General features: G+C 44.0%; 1 protein-coding gene across 2 annotated transcripts in view; it reads left to right on the top strand.

Moving 5' to 3' along the window:
• Positions 1–1975: 1975 nt before the first annotated feature.
• Positions 1976–15004, top strand: part of PARP14 (poly(ADP-ribose) polymerase family member 14) — a 50101-nt gene continuing 37072 nt past the window's right edge. For both annotated transcript variants that reach the window (XM_032869516.1, XM_032869515.1), the window contains exons 1-3: positions 1976–2165; positions 7104–7237; positions 7983–8016. In XM_032869516.1, the coding sequence (XP_032725407.1) occupies positions 1979–2165; positions 7104–7237; positions 7983–8016 (355 nt within the window). In that variant the 5' untranslated portion in view covers positions 1976–1978. The remainder of the gene's footprint in view (positions 2166–7103; positions 7238–7982; positions 8017–15004) is intronic.

The raw sequence follows: 15004 nt of genomic DNA, 5'->3' as shown, positions 1-15004 counted from the left end.
AGCCCTCCCACCTCCTCCCACAGCCTGCACCTTCCCTCTGCCCTTCACTTCGTTCCACCAGTATTCAAACATGCCTCATACTCTTACATCCTAAAAATATCTTAAAAGCCAGAAAACAGAAACAACAGTTCCCTGATTCTATAATCCCATACACTGCTGCCCAACTCCTGCCCCTTCACAGTCACGCTTCTGGAAAGAGCTGACTATGCTTGCCTGCCTCCACTTCCTTCCCTTCCTTCCAGACCTCTGTCCACTGCCAGGTCCCTCTCCTCCTTCCCCACAGGGAGACAGTGCTTGCGGGTTCGAAGCCAGAGACACCTTCTCCCACATGATGAATTGGTAGTGTTTGAATGAAAGCCGCTCCTTCCCATTTGAAACACTCTTTTATGACAGGTCAAAGACACATACATTCCTAGCCTCTCCCACGTTTCTGGCCACATCTCAGTTCTCCCGTCTGGTGGATGCCACTGTTACCGAGCCAGTCGCTCCGAACGTCCATGGATAACCATGGAGGCATACTTGAGCATCTTTGCTCCCTGTCCACATCTTTCAGCAAGTCCTGCAGCTCTGCCTTCAGTACCGATTTGGAATCTCACTCATTCTCAGAAGGTTCTCCTCTGGTCTCAGCCACTGGAGACACTACGGTAGCCACATGGCTGATCTCCCTCCTCTGCTCTAGTTACTACACAGCAACCAGAGTGATTCTGTACCAGTCAGTTACATTATGGAAACCGCGCCCTCTTCTCAGCCCTCCAAGATTATCCTCTGTCTAAATTAATAAAGGGAAACCTCATTAAATGGCACCGGGAGGCCAGAAGGTAGAGCGCTCATGCCATACCCCTCCATGTCAATCACAGGAAGAATCGACTATTATCGACCCCAACAGAAGAATCCTCAGGTGGAGAGTGTCATCAGTGACAAGCCCAAAGAGGAAGGAACTCAATTACCCTAGACTCAGCCAATGAGAAACTGCCATCACCCAGAACTCTCGGTTTTCTCCAATAGAATTTCGTTGAAAACAACCCCTCCCAACTTCCTCCTGTTTGCGCTCAGCTTTGTTTGTTGGACTGATTTTTTTTTTTTTTTACAGTAGTTTGCTACTTGTCCGAAATTGCAATTTTCTGCTAGTCCCAAAGAAACCCATTTTTGCTGGTAAAATAGCTGACTTTTACTTTTAGCGCCAACATCCCCATCATCTTTAGCGGTCAGGTTACATGTCACCTCCCCATAAATTCTCCCTGAGCTCGAACACCCAAGCCCCTCCTGATTTGTTCCAGGACCACCTGTATGTTCCCTCCAAGAGCACTTACTCCACCGTGTCCCCACAGCGTTGTGAGCTCAATGAGGGCAGAAACTGTGTTTGTTGAATCAATCCCAGGCGCAGAGAACCTAGTAAATATTCCACAAAGAACTGTGAATTACCACTCCTCACCCCCTTTCCATATTTTTGGACGTATAATAGTAACAGATCAGGAACAAAATGCAAAAGAAAAAAAAAAAGCCAGATACAATTCTGATCATTACTTGGGGACTTCTTTCTACATGTAAAGAATCACAGTTTGCCAAGCCATTTTATTTTCTTGTAAAACGTTGTCCTGCGGCAAAAATGAAGTTGTCTTTGTGTTTGCAGCAGGTGTTGGGCGCGGTGAAATAGGCTGATTTCAGCTGTCATTTGGGGGACGAGGGGCACGCGGTGCCCGAGCTTAGGGACCCAAGTGCACAAACGGCGCAAGACCAGTTGCTTGGAGTGGCGACGACCAACCAGCCCTCGCGGTGGGCCAGAGCTGAAGGTGAGGAACTGCGGCGTGGGGGTGCGGGGTGACTAGTTCGAGGCCGGCACAGCTATTTACAGCTGTTGGCAGAAACCAATGCCAGGGGAGGAGTTTTCTAGGAAAGCGAAACCGAAACTTAAAGGGACAAAGTTTGCCTCACTCAGTGGGGCGGGTCGAGCCCCGGGGGCAGGGGAGCAGAGCTGAGGATGGCTGCGCCCGGTTCCTTCCCCCTGAGGGTGGAAGGGTCCTGGGGCCCCGACCCCCCGAAGAACTTGAGCACCAAGTTGCAGATGTACTTCCAGAGCGCGAGGAGATCCGGAGGCGGGGAGTGTGAGGTCCGCCAGGAGCCGGGCACCGCGACCCGCTTCCTGGCGTTCTTCCATCTAAACGCTGGTGAGGGGTGCAAGGGTGGGGGTGAGAGGGACAACCGGGGTCTTCCCGCGGGGTAACTTGGAACCCGCCGGGCTCCTGCTGCAGCCTTAGGGGAGGGAGGGCACGAGAGGGGCGAGAAGCACTCCCAGGTGCTGCCGGGAGGTGGCGGCAGAACCGCGCAAGTGAGTTCTGACGCCGACCTGCGGCGGACGGAAAGGAGCTGATAGGCTGCTTGCTTCACCTCCTTTTACGAGGCTGCCTGCCTGGAGCCTTAGTGGCCGAGTTGTTCCGTTGCAGTTGTTCTTCATTCTGTTAAAGCAGCTGTTCAGAACTCCAAAGGTTCCCTCACAGTTGTAAGGGAAGAGGAAGTTTCCAGGGAGAGTCACATCTCAACTGACTCCTGAGGGCCAGTTGTGTTGCTGACGGGGCGGTATATGCGGGAGGACTTCTCCTGAACAGGTGTTGGGGCCGGGAGTGCACAGGGCATCTTCAGCAACACGCAGGGCGCCCTCAGGGAGGTTTGGGTTGAGCGATGACTTTGCTCATCTCCGTGTACAAGCAAGATCTGCCGACGGGGGCCTGGGAAATTTCAAAAGGCCAAGAGGGGTGGGGGACCCCTATATTTTAAAAATCTTAGGCATTCTGTTATTAAACCTCTTTCTTGTGAAGTGCTGGGGAGGAAGTTAACGCTAAGAAAAAGTTGGGTTGAGATGGTAGAGGGTCTTGAATGACACCATGAGGACTACGAACTCCCCCCCCCCCCGCCCCCATAGGCAGAGGAAAGACATTTCCAAGTACACCTTAGGGAGATAAATCTGGTTGAAAATAAGTATCTTGACTTCTGTTGGGAGAGACCCTGGAAATCACAACTTTTAGGAGATTCATGTCATGTTTTAGATGAGGACAACTGAGTCCTTGAGCAATGAAAATCAGCGTGGGGCTGGAAGATACGTATTCCTGTGCTGTTCTGGATTTGGTAACTGAGGTCAACAATGCTCTGAGAGAGGGACAGAGAGGTAGGGAGAGGGAGAGGCCCCCTTTCCTTCAGTTATTTTTTTGGTGCGGGACAAAAGGTATTAAGGAATGTGAGGAGTTACGGGGATTTTCCCACAGGTCCTGAGGTTCCTCTTGTTTCTGGGGTCACTTGGAGCAAGTGCAAAATTGCTTCCTAAAAGCACGTTGGGTGTAAATATAGAAAGTTACTGGAGAGCTGTGAGCTGTTGGTGAACACCCGGAATCTTTGCTGGGGGTGCGCTGGTACCTCTTCCCTCGTTGTCAGGATGGTTCTTGGACTGGGAGCAGGGGTGACATTCTGAGTTGATGTGGGTTGGGAGTTTTGAGCCCCCCCTTGCAGGCGGTTGAGCGGCTGAGTTCCCCACCCTCCTTGCTTTTGCCTTTCGGAGAGGGAAAATAAGTACCCACCCAATTATTATCTGCTGGGTCCAGACACCGCCAGATCTGTAGTGAGAGGCCTGTGAGCTGCTGTTCCCAGAGGGTGTCCTTTTTCCTTTGGAATCTCATAGGAAAGGATGTGGACAACCCCTGATCCTACCTTCCTGCCGCTGGATTTAGAGAAGCATTTGAGCCAAAGGAGAGGCAATGCGGCTAACCTGAGAGAAACTGGAATGCTCTAGGCAGAGATCCAGAAGGGAAAGAATGAAACCCAGGGAGGAGAAGGGTCCATAGCTAAGTGCGTTGAAGGGGAGGACAGTTGGGGACAGGAGACCTACTAGGCTCAGAGCCCTTATGAAAACAAAGTACCAGGTTCTCCAAGGACTAATTTCACCGAGGAACGCTCAGAAGGGCTGCTGTGCAATGTCAGCCATTTCCCCTGGATTTCATTTTCTTCAAGGAGTTTTACCACTTTGATTGCCAGCTGTCAACATCATAGGGGCTTGGCCCTTAGGGACACTTACTTCTTCTTTAGAATCCCATTATCCTCCCCGGTAGTTCTCAAATTGGGGGCACAGACCTCTCTGTATCTGACTCACAACAGACTAATCAGACCCAGTCCTGGCAGCCTCAGAGATTTTGGAACGCGGGGTGCGGGTGAGTGGGAATCCGTGCGTTTAACCAGCACCGTGGTGCTAAAGTTTAGGAAGCCCTATTGTTTGTTGCCAACACTGAGTGAAAAAGAAAAAGGAAATAATCAATAGAAAATACAAACAGCATAAAAATACCAGCAGCGCAAAGTACACTTTTGTGTTGATGATGTCCTTCTGTTCTAGTCCTGAACGCAGAAATGGTTGTTCCTTCCTCTCATCGCCCAGCCCACCTCCCCCTACCTCCATCCCCAGGCTGCTCCAGCGACCTCTGTTATGGTACCCCCAGCACAGATGACTCAGACTTAGAACAACTCAAAACGTTTTATGGACAAGGATCCTGGGAGCAGGGGTGGCAGGAAGTGCCTATTCGGTTTCAGTTTCCTACCAGAGAAGCTATTGCCCCAGCACAATATGGCCAGAAATTTGCTAACAGTGATCCTCGTTCTCCCGCAGGGATTCCCTCCCCCCACCCCCTCCCACGAGGAAGTGGCTTTACCAGGTGGGCCACCGTATAGTGCGTTCTTCATATGATTCATGTAGTTAGAATGAGGCCAGCAGCACTGCTGTGTAGAAATAAATGTATAGCTGGGTTGCCTGGGTGGCTCAATCGGTTAAGCGTCTGCCTTCCGCTCAGGGCATGATCCTGGGGTCCTGGGATCCAGCCCCAAATGGGCTCTCTGCTCAGCAGGGAGCCTGCTTCTCTCTCTCTCTTCCTCTGCCTTCCACTGTTCATGCTCTCTCTCCTTCTCAAAAAATAAATAAAATCTTCAAAAAAAAAAAAAAGAAGAAAAGAAAAGAAATTAGTATATGGCAAGCAGAAGTATTTGGAAGCTGTATCTTTCTCTTAAATTGTTCACTCAATTTCTTCAAAATCCAGTGTACATTGACTTAGAAGACGTTAAGTCCTGTTTTAGATGTGTGCTTTTATCCTCCTTTCGGGTCATAACTTGGCTTCTGTTGATTGTCCCTCTCTTTGGGATAAGGGAATCCATCTCCTCTTTAGGTAAAGTTGAATGTCAGTGGTCTGAGGTTGGTGCAGAAGGGAGACTGTCCACATGGGGAGGGGTGGCTGGATGTCAGAGTTTCAGCTCTTTTTCCTTCCAGATTCACCTTATCTTGGTTGCGGGTCACTTACCCCTATTGCTACTGTCTGCTCTCTCGAAATCCTGGTGCCCTGCGTGATTGTACACGATCTCAGATCTTTTGCGTTTAGATGCCTGGATAAGACTCTCCCAAATTCTAGGGGGATTATAAAAGGAATGCATCACAGAAGCCCACGACTCTAGACCAGTTGGCTTACAAAACTTGGCTGGTTCTCAGGCTTTAGGGGTCTTATTCAGTCCTCAGTCCTCCCACTAGCTTAGGCCAGCCCTTCAGGAGTCCGTGTGAAAACATCTGCTATCTCGTAAGGAGTGAAAGTAGAGTCTGGTGTTCCTTCTCATATTGTTTCTGGGGCCTGTTTCTAAGTTAGCATCCGGTGAAGGCCTCACTTCTCCTACCCTTTCATGGATGCGTGAGGTGGGAAAGCTCTTCCAACTCCTTCTTAGGGAAGATTCCCTATCTCCTCCGCCTCTCATACCATCTGCACCGGAATGCAGCATGGAGCCCAGCATTCATGTCAGAGTCACGTCTGGGAGCAGCTGGGCACTCTCAAAGGTTCACCTTCACCCTGAACTCTTCGCACCCTCTGTGTTGACCACACCTCCTCCTCTAAACTTACTCACCACCCCTTCTCCATGGCCTGGGATACACTGATTTTCCTTTTCTCTCTCTGGCTGCTCCTGCTTGTAATTATAAATTTACGTTTGCATAGCCCTTGTGGGTGTTATAAAACTCATTCGCAGACACCTTTTAAGGGAGGAAACTGACTCAAGAAGTTAAGGTAGTTTCTCGATGTCACTCATCTAGTTTTTTGGCAGAGCTGGAATTCAAATCCCAGTCTTTGGACTCTTATGTTCACTGTTCAGTTTTTTCACTACAACCCAGCTGCCTGCTATGCTAATTCTTTTTTTTTTTTTTAATCTCTCCCATCCCTTCTTTTCTACTCCGTTGATTATTGGATGTGAGGCTCTTACCATCCTAGGTTAAAGAGCTGAACGAAATACCTTTTTCACTAGGTTCCTAGCCATTGTGCTCATGGTCACTCAAATCACCTTCCTAAAACTCAGCTTTTTTTTTTTTTTTTAAGATTTTATTTATTTATTTGACAGAGAGAGACACAGCGAGAGAGGGAACACAAGCAAGGGGAGTGGCAGAGGGAGAAGCAGGTTTCCTGTGGAGCAGGGACCCCGATCCAGGGCTTGATCCCATGACCCTGAGATCATGACCTGAGCCGAAGGCAGATGCTTAACTGACTGAGCCACCCAGAAACACAGCTAAGTCCCTGAAACATAGCTTTCATCATGCCTTTTCCCAGCACCCAGTCTTCACTGTTCATCATGAGACATGCTTTGATTATTTCTCTTCGCTTGTAGAATAAATATTGTTACCTTTGTTAGTACCTACTGAGCATTATATACTGTACGAAGTCCTTTATAATGTTTGTCAATTTAATCGATGTAACACCTATATAAGACAGTGTTCATTAATTATTTGCTAATAGACAAGAAGACTGAGGCTTTGCAAGTAAGACTTACTAAGGAACATTCCCAAGGGTTAAAAAAAAAATAATAGTAAGGGTAAAGATGGGGTTGAAACCCATGTCTGCTTGCTAAACTTTTTATCTTTTTACCATGTAAGGACTTGCTTGAAAAACTGACCAAGCCATTGATTGAAAATGATGAAGCCCTATGGAAATCATGGAGTAATTTGGTGAATAAAGATTGCTTGACAGTTTCTTTCTTTCTCTCTTTTTCTTTCTTTCTTTCTTTCTTTCTTTCTTTCTTTCTTTCTTTCTTTCTTTCTTTCGTTTCAGTTCGGCAAAGAGTTCTGGAGACTAAGAACCATGAGTTGCTGTGGCCAGGAATAGGAACATTCCAGTTAACTGTCCAGTTGCCCACAGCCCCAGAGGAAGTCCAGGATGTCTTAGAGGGGGACATTCCAGCAAAGGTAAGTGAAGGCGTGAGTAAAGGGCAGCGGGGTGTTCTGCCAGGGTGTGTGGGAAGGAAATCACAATATGGAGAAGATAGTGGGATGAGAAGTATAAATCAAATTGGAATAGAAAGCACCTGACAGATGTGGAGGGCATAAAAGCAGTCATGAGGAAGATCTGGGATAATGAAGGAGGGGGGCACTTTTTGTTTGATTTTAGACGCGTTCTGAAAAGTCTGAATTCACAGATTATAATAAGGGTGGTTTGAGATGTAAATTTTTGGGTTTGGGTGATTTTAACCTGGAATTCACTCGTTTTATTTGTACATCATTTTGAGGGGACAGCGACCCATACTACCTGTGCTGTCTCCTTGACTGTAAAATGGGACAGTAATCCAACCCTCGTTGGGTTGGTGGATCGTTGTGAGGATTAAATGAGACAATCTCTGTAATGCAGAAGGCACGGTGCTTGTTAATAGTAAACAATAAATGTTAAATGGGGAAAAGATTTAGGTTTTATCCCATCCCCCAGGCGCTTGGTGTTAATTGGGGTTTCAGTTATTTGTGACTTGTTTTTACCCATGATTCTTGGGCAAAGTAGATGCGACTCCATGTGAGGTGCGTTCAGTAGCATAAGTGCCAGAGCTCTTGATGATTGTTTCTGTGGACCCGATGTCTCCAGGTCCATCCCAGGGACAGCTTCTCAATGTAAAGAAATTATCAGTCATTTCTTGATGCTACTCTATTTTTTATTGGATTTCAGGAATCAGAGACCAAAGCACATATCCAAGAACCAGGTAAGGGGAAAGAAACAATATGACTGACCTTCGCCAGCAGTTTTGCTTTCATTAAAGATGGCACTGGCAGGGCTCATAATAGTTCTGTTCTTGACTTCACAAAGCAGCGTGTGCTCAGCCTAGAGATGCCATCTGCGTCCTCGCAGCCAGCTGTGCTGAGGGTGAGCATGGGGGGAGCCCCCTGAGATCTTCAGGCTCAGGTCCAAAGGATGGGAACAGCTCTCTCTGTGGGGACTGGAGACACCTTGCAATTGAAGGGAGGCAAAGAGGTGCCTGGGAAACAGGAATAAATTGACTCATATTGCCCACCTGTGCCCAGCCAGCCATCGAGAAGCAAGGATGTATTGCATCAGTGTGTCCTGTGTGGCTCAATTAGTTTCGAGCACTGGGTCTGGAGGGTGCCGTCCTCTGGGACCACAGGAGGGTGGGCAAAAGCTTCTAAGTGCTGAGTGCAGAATGTGGGTGCAGCAGGTCCTCTCATCCCATCTGCTGTAGGAAACAGCCTGCCACCTCGCAACTCTTGTGGCCTCTGCTGCTTCCCTAGTGCTGGGTGTTGGCCTATAGTACCAACTGTCAGTTCCCGAAGAAGCAGCTTGTTTTCCTGGCTAAGCATCCTCTTGTAAGGGGGTTGGGGGAGATGGTGACCTGGGCTGAATGTCTGGGCAACAGAGATGAAGTGATTATGTATATCCAAATCTTAGGGAAAAGGAATTTCAAAAAAATGTGTAAATTATTATCTTCTAAAATTGACACTGTCTTGAGAACATGTTTCGATTTTTGCAACTTTCTCTTTTCAAAATGGCAGTTGGCTGAGAGCTGCCTTTACTTAGCAAACCGACTGGACAGGGATGCATGGATTGTTTTTACCTAACATGGAGGCACTATTCAGCTGTAGAATATAGGATGTGTGGTTTTCTTAAGCTCATGATTCCATGATTCAGGACACCTGGGTGGCTCAGTCAGTTAAGCGTCTGCCTTTGGCTTAGGCCATGATCCCAGGGTTGTGGGATTGAGTCCTGCATCAGGCTCCCTGCTCAGCGAGGAGCCTGCTTCTCCCTCTGCCTGCTGCTCCCCTGCTTGTTTTCTCTCTCTCCCTCTATGACAAATAAATAAATCTAGAAGGAAAAAAAAATCTCATGATTGCTATAAGAACTATTTGTCTGTTTGGAATAACTCCTGCTTTCTGTTCTTCAGATATGGAACAAGTTCACGTAACTCCCAGTGTTCATGGGGACCCCCTGAATCCTTATCTATTCTTTAAAAAAATTTTTTATTAACATATAATGTATTATTTGCCCCAGGGGTACAGGTTTGTGACTTGTCCAGCTTACACACTTCACAGCACTCACCATATCATAAACCCTCCCCGATGTCCATAACCCAATCACCCTCTCCACAATCCCTCTCCCCCCAGCAACCCTCAGTTTGTTTTGTGAGATTAAGAGTCTGTTATGGTTTGTCTCCCTCCCAATCCCACTTTGTTTCATTTTTTCCTTCCCTATCCCCCAACATCCCCCAACTCTGCCTCTCAACTTCCTCGTATCAGGGAGATCATATGATTATTGTCTTTCTCTGATTAACTTATTTTGCTCAGCCTAATACCTCTAGTTCCATTCACGTCGTTGCAAATGGCAAGATTTCATTTCTTTTGATGGCTGCATAGTATTCCATTGTGTATAAGCGTCGAAAAAAAAAAAAAAATATATATATATATATATGCTACCACATCTTAATCCATTCATCTGTTGATGGACATCTAGGTTCTTTCCATAGTTTAGCTATTGTGGACATTGCTGCTATAAACATTGGGATACACATGCCCCTTCAGATCACTACATTTGTATCTTTAGGGTAAATACCCAGTAGTGTGATTGCTGGGTCTTAGGGTAGCTCTATTTTCAACTTTTTGAGGAACCTCCATGTTATTTTCCAGAGTGGCTGCACCAGCTTGCTTTCCCACCAACAGTGTAAGAGGGTTGCCCTTTCTCTGCATCCTTGCCAGCATCTGTCGTTTCCTGACTTGTTAATTTTAGCCATTCTGACTGGAGTGAGGTGGTATCTCATTGTGGTTTTGATTTGTATTTCACTGATGCCGAGTGATGTGGAGCACTTTTTCATGTGTCTGTTGGCCATCTGGATGTCTTCTTTGCAGAAATGTCTTGTTCTCTGCCCATTTCTTGATTGGGTTATTTGTTCTTTGGGTGTTGAGTTTGATAAGTTCTTTATAGATTTTGGATACTAGCCTTATTTATTTATTTATTTATTTATTTTATTTTTTATAAACATACAATATATTTTTATCCCCAGGGGTACAGGTCTGTGAATCGCCAGGTTTACAAACTTCACAGCACTCAGTATACCACATACCCTCCCCAATGTCCATACCCCCCCCTCGATACTAGCCTTTTATCTGGTATGTCATTTGCTAATATCTTCTCCCATTCTGTCAGTTGTCTTTTGGTTTTGTTGACTGTTTCCTTTGCTGTGCAAAAGCTTTGATCTTGATGAAGTCCCAATACTTCACATTTTTGCCCTTGCTTCTGTTGCCTTTGGTGATGTTTCTAGGAAGAAGTTGCTGTGGCTGAGGTCAAAGAGGTTGCTGCCTGTATACCCCTCAAGGATTTTCATGGATTTGTGCCTCACATTGAGGTCTTTCATCCATTTTGAGTCTGTTTTTGTGTGTGGTATAAGGAAATGGTCCAGTTTCATTCTTCTGCATGTGGCTGTCTAGTTTTCCCAACACCATTTGTTGAAGAGACTGTCTTTTTTCCATTGGACATTCTTTCCTGCTTTGTCAAAGATTAGTTGACCGTAGAGTTGAGGGTCTATTTCTGGGCTCTCTATTCTGTTCCATTGATCTATGTATCTGTTTCTGTGCCAGTACCATACTGTAATATGTATGTAATATGTAATAAGCTTTGTAATAGAGCTTGAAGTCTGGAATTGTGATGCCACCAACTTTGACTTTCTTTTTCAACATTCCTCTGGCTATTCGGGATCTTTTCTGGCTCCGTATAAATTTTAGGATTATTTGTTCCATTTCTTTGAAAAAAATTGATGGTATTTTGATAGAGATTGCATTAAATGTGTAGATTGCTCTAGGTAACATAGACATTTTCACCATATTTGTTCTTCCAATCCATGAGCATGGAACGTTTTTCCATTTCTTCGTGTCTTCCTCAATTTCTTCCACGAGTACTTTATAGTTTTCTGAGTACAGATTCTTTCTTTGGTTAGGTTTATTCCTAGGTATCTTATGGTTTTGGGTGCAATTGTAAATGGGATTGACTTCTTAATTTCTCTTTCTTCAGTCTTGATGTTGGTATGTAAAAATGCAACTGGTTTCTGTGCATTGATTTTATATCCTGACACTTTACTGAATTTCTGTATGAGTTCTACCAGTTTGGGAGTAGAGTCTTTTGGGTTTTCCACATAAAGTATCATATCATTTGCAAAGAGTGAGAGTTTGACTTCTTCTTTGCCAATTTGGATGCCTTTTATTTCTTTTTGTTGTCTGATTCCTGTAGCTAGGACTTCTAGTACTATGTTGAATAGCAGTGGTGATAGTGGACATCCCTGCTGTGTTCCTGACCTTAGGGGAAAAACTCTCAGTTTTTCCCCATTAAGAATGATGTTTGCTGTGGGTTTTTCATAGATGGCTTTGGTGATATTGATGTATGTACCCTTTGTCCCTACATTTTACAGAGTTTTGATCAAGAATGGATGCTGTACTTTGTCAAATGCTTTTTCAGCATCTATTGAGAGTATTATATGGTTCTTGCTCTTTCTTTTATTAATGTATTGTATCACATTATTTGATTTGTGGATGTTGAACCAGCCTTGCGGCCCAGGAATAAATCCCGCTTGGCTGTGGTGAATGATCATTTTAATGTACTGTTGGTTCCTATTGGCTAGTATTTTGGTGAGAATTTTCACCTCTGTGTTCATCAAGGGTATTGGTCTATAATTCTCCTTTTGGGTAGGATCTTTGTCTGGTTTTGGGATCAAGGTAATGCTGGCCTCATAAAATGAGTTTAGAAGTTTTCCTTCCATTTCTATTTTTTGGAACAGTTTCAAGAGAATAGGAATTAATTCTTCTTTAAATGTTTGGTAGAATTCCCCTGGGAAGCCGTCTGGCCCTGGGCTCTTGTTTGTTGGGAGATTTTTGATGGCTGCTTCAATCTCTTTACTGGTCATGGGTCTGTTCAGGTTTTTTTTTATGTCTTCCTGGTTCAGTTGTGGTAGTTTATACATCTCTAGGAATGCATCCATTTCTTCCAGATTGTGAAATTTGCTGGCATATAGTTGCTCATAATGTGTTCTTATGATTATTTGTATTTCTTTGGTGTTGGTTATGATTGCTTCTCCTACATTCATAATTTTATTTATTTAGGTCCTTTCTCTTTTCTTTTTGATAAGTCTGGCCAGGGGTTTTATCAATCTTATTAATTCTTTCAAAGAACCAGCTCCTAGTTTCGTTGATTTGTTCTACTGTTCTTTTGGTTTCGATTTTGTTGATTTCTGCTCTGATCTTTATTATTTCTCTTCTCCTGCTGGGTTTAGGCTTTGTTTACTGTTCTTTCTCCATCTCCTTTAAGTGTAGGGTTAGTGTGTATTTAAAGACCTTTCTTGTTTCTTGAGAAAGGCTTGTATCACTCTATACTTTCCTCTAAGGACCGCCTTTGCTGTGTCCCACAGATTTTGAACAGTTGTGTTTTCATTTTCATTTGTTGCCATGAATTTTTTCAATTCTTCTTTAATTTCCTGGTTGACCCATTCATTCTTTAGTAGGTTTTTTTAGCCTTCCTGTATTTGAGTTCTTTCCAACTTTCCTCTTGTGATTGAGTTCTAGCTTCAGAGCATTGTGGTCTGAAAATATGCAGAGAATGATCCCAACTTTTTGGTACCGGCTACGACCTGATTTGTGACCCAGGATGTGATCTATTCTGGAGAATGTTCCATGTGCACTAGAGAAGAATGTGTATTCTCTTTTTTTTGGGTGGAATGTTCTGAATATATCTGTGATGTCCATCTTGTCCAGTGTGTCATTTAAGGTCTTTATTTCCTTGTTGATCTTTTGCTTGGATGATCTGTCCATTTCAGTGAAGGGGGGTTGTTAAAGTCCCCTACTATTATTGTATTATTGTTGATGTGTTTTGATTTTGTTATTAATTGGTTTGTATAGTTAGCTGCTTCTATGTTAGGGGCATAGATATTTAAAATTGTTAGATCTTCTTGTTGGACAGACCCTTTAAGTATGATATAGTGTCCTTCCTTATCTCCTATTAGAGTCTTTGGCTTAAAATCTAATTTATCAGATATGAGGATTGCCACCCCAGCTTTCTTTTGATGTCCCTTAGCATGGTAAATTGTTTTCCACCCCCTCACTTTAAATCTGGAGGTGTCTTTGGGTCTAAAATGAGTTTCTTGTTTACAGCATATTGATGGGTTTTGTTTTGTTTTTCCTTGAAAGATTATTTATTTATTTATTTATTTGACAGACACAGATCACAAGTAGGCAGAGAGGCAGGCAGAGAGAGGAAGGGAAGAAGGCTCCCTGCTGAGCGGAGAGCCCGATGTGGGTCTCGGTCCCAGGACCCTGGGATCATGACCTGAGCCGAAGGCAGAGGCTTTAATTCACTGAGCCACCCAGGCACCCCAGGTTTTGTTTTTTTAATCCATTCTGATACACTGTGTCTTTTAATTGGGGCATTTAGCTCATTTACATTCAGGGGAACTATTGAAAGATATGAATTTAGTGTCATTGTATTACCTGTAAGGTGACTGTTACTGTATATTGTCTCTCCTCCTTTCTGGTCTACTACTTTTAAGCTCTCTCTTTGCTTAGAGGACCCCTTTCAATATTTCCTGTAGGGCTGGCTTGGTGTTTGCAAATTCTTTTAATTTTTGTTGTCCTGGAAGCTTTTTATCTCTCCTTCTATTTTCAGCGATAGCCTAGATGGATATAGTATTCTTGGCTGCATATTTTTCTCATTTAGTGCTCTGAATGTATCATGCCAGTTCTTTCTGGCCTGCCAGGTCTCTGTGGATAAGTCTTCTGCCAATCTAATGTTTCTATCATTGTATGTTACAGACCTCTTGTCCCAAGCTGCTTTCAGGATTTTGTCTTTGTCACTAAGACTTGTAAGTTTTATTATTAGATGACAGGGCATGGAGCCATTTTTATTGATTTTAAGGGGGGTTCTCTGTGCCTCCTGGATTTTGATGTTCTCTTTAGGGAAATTCTCTGCTATAATAATTCTCTACTATAATAAAATAATCTACTGTAATTTGCTCCAATATACCTTCCGCCCCCCTCTCTCTTTCTTCTTCCTCTGGAATCCCAATTATTCTAATATTGTTTTGTTTTATGGTATCACTTATCTCTCGAATTCTCCCAGTAGTTGTTTGTCTCTCTTTTGCTCAGCTTCTTTGTTGTCTGTCATTTGGTCTTCTATATCATTAATTCTCTCTCCTGCCTCATTTATCCTAGCAGAAAAAGTCTCCTTTTTTTATTGCACCTCATTAATAGCTTTTTTAAAAAATTTCAACTTGGTTAGATTTTAGTTCTTTTATTTCTCCAGAAAGGGATTTTATTTCTCCAGAAAAGGTTTCTCTAATATCTTCCATGCCTTTTTTGAGCCCAGCTAGCACCTTGAGAATTGTCATTCTGAACTCTAGTTCTGACATATTACCAATGTCCATATTGTTTAGGTCCCTAGCCGTTGGTACTTCCTCTTGTTCTTTTTTTTGTGGTGAATTTTTTGGCCTTGTCATTTTATCCAGATAAGAATATATGAATGGGAGAATAAAGTACTAAAAGGGTGGCAAAGACCTCAGAAAAAAAGTACGCTAACCAAATCAGAAGAGGTCCAAAACCAGGGGGAGAAGAATGGGGGAAAAAATAAATAAAATTAAAAATTTTATATATATATATATATATATATATACACACACACACACACACACACACACACACATACACACA

Source organism: Lontra canadensis, unplaced genomic scaffold (assembly GCF_010015895.1).
Source record: "Lontra canadensis isolate GAN:19392208 unplaced genomic scaffold, GSC_riverotter_1.0 scaffold38, whole genome shotgun sequence".
NCBI lineage: Eukaryota > Metazoa > Chordata > Mammalia > Carnivora > Mustelidae > Lontra > Lontra canadensis.
Note: the sequence above shows the minus strand (reverse complement) of the source record. Positions and strands in the feature narration are given on the sequence as shown.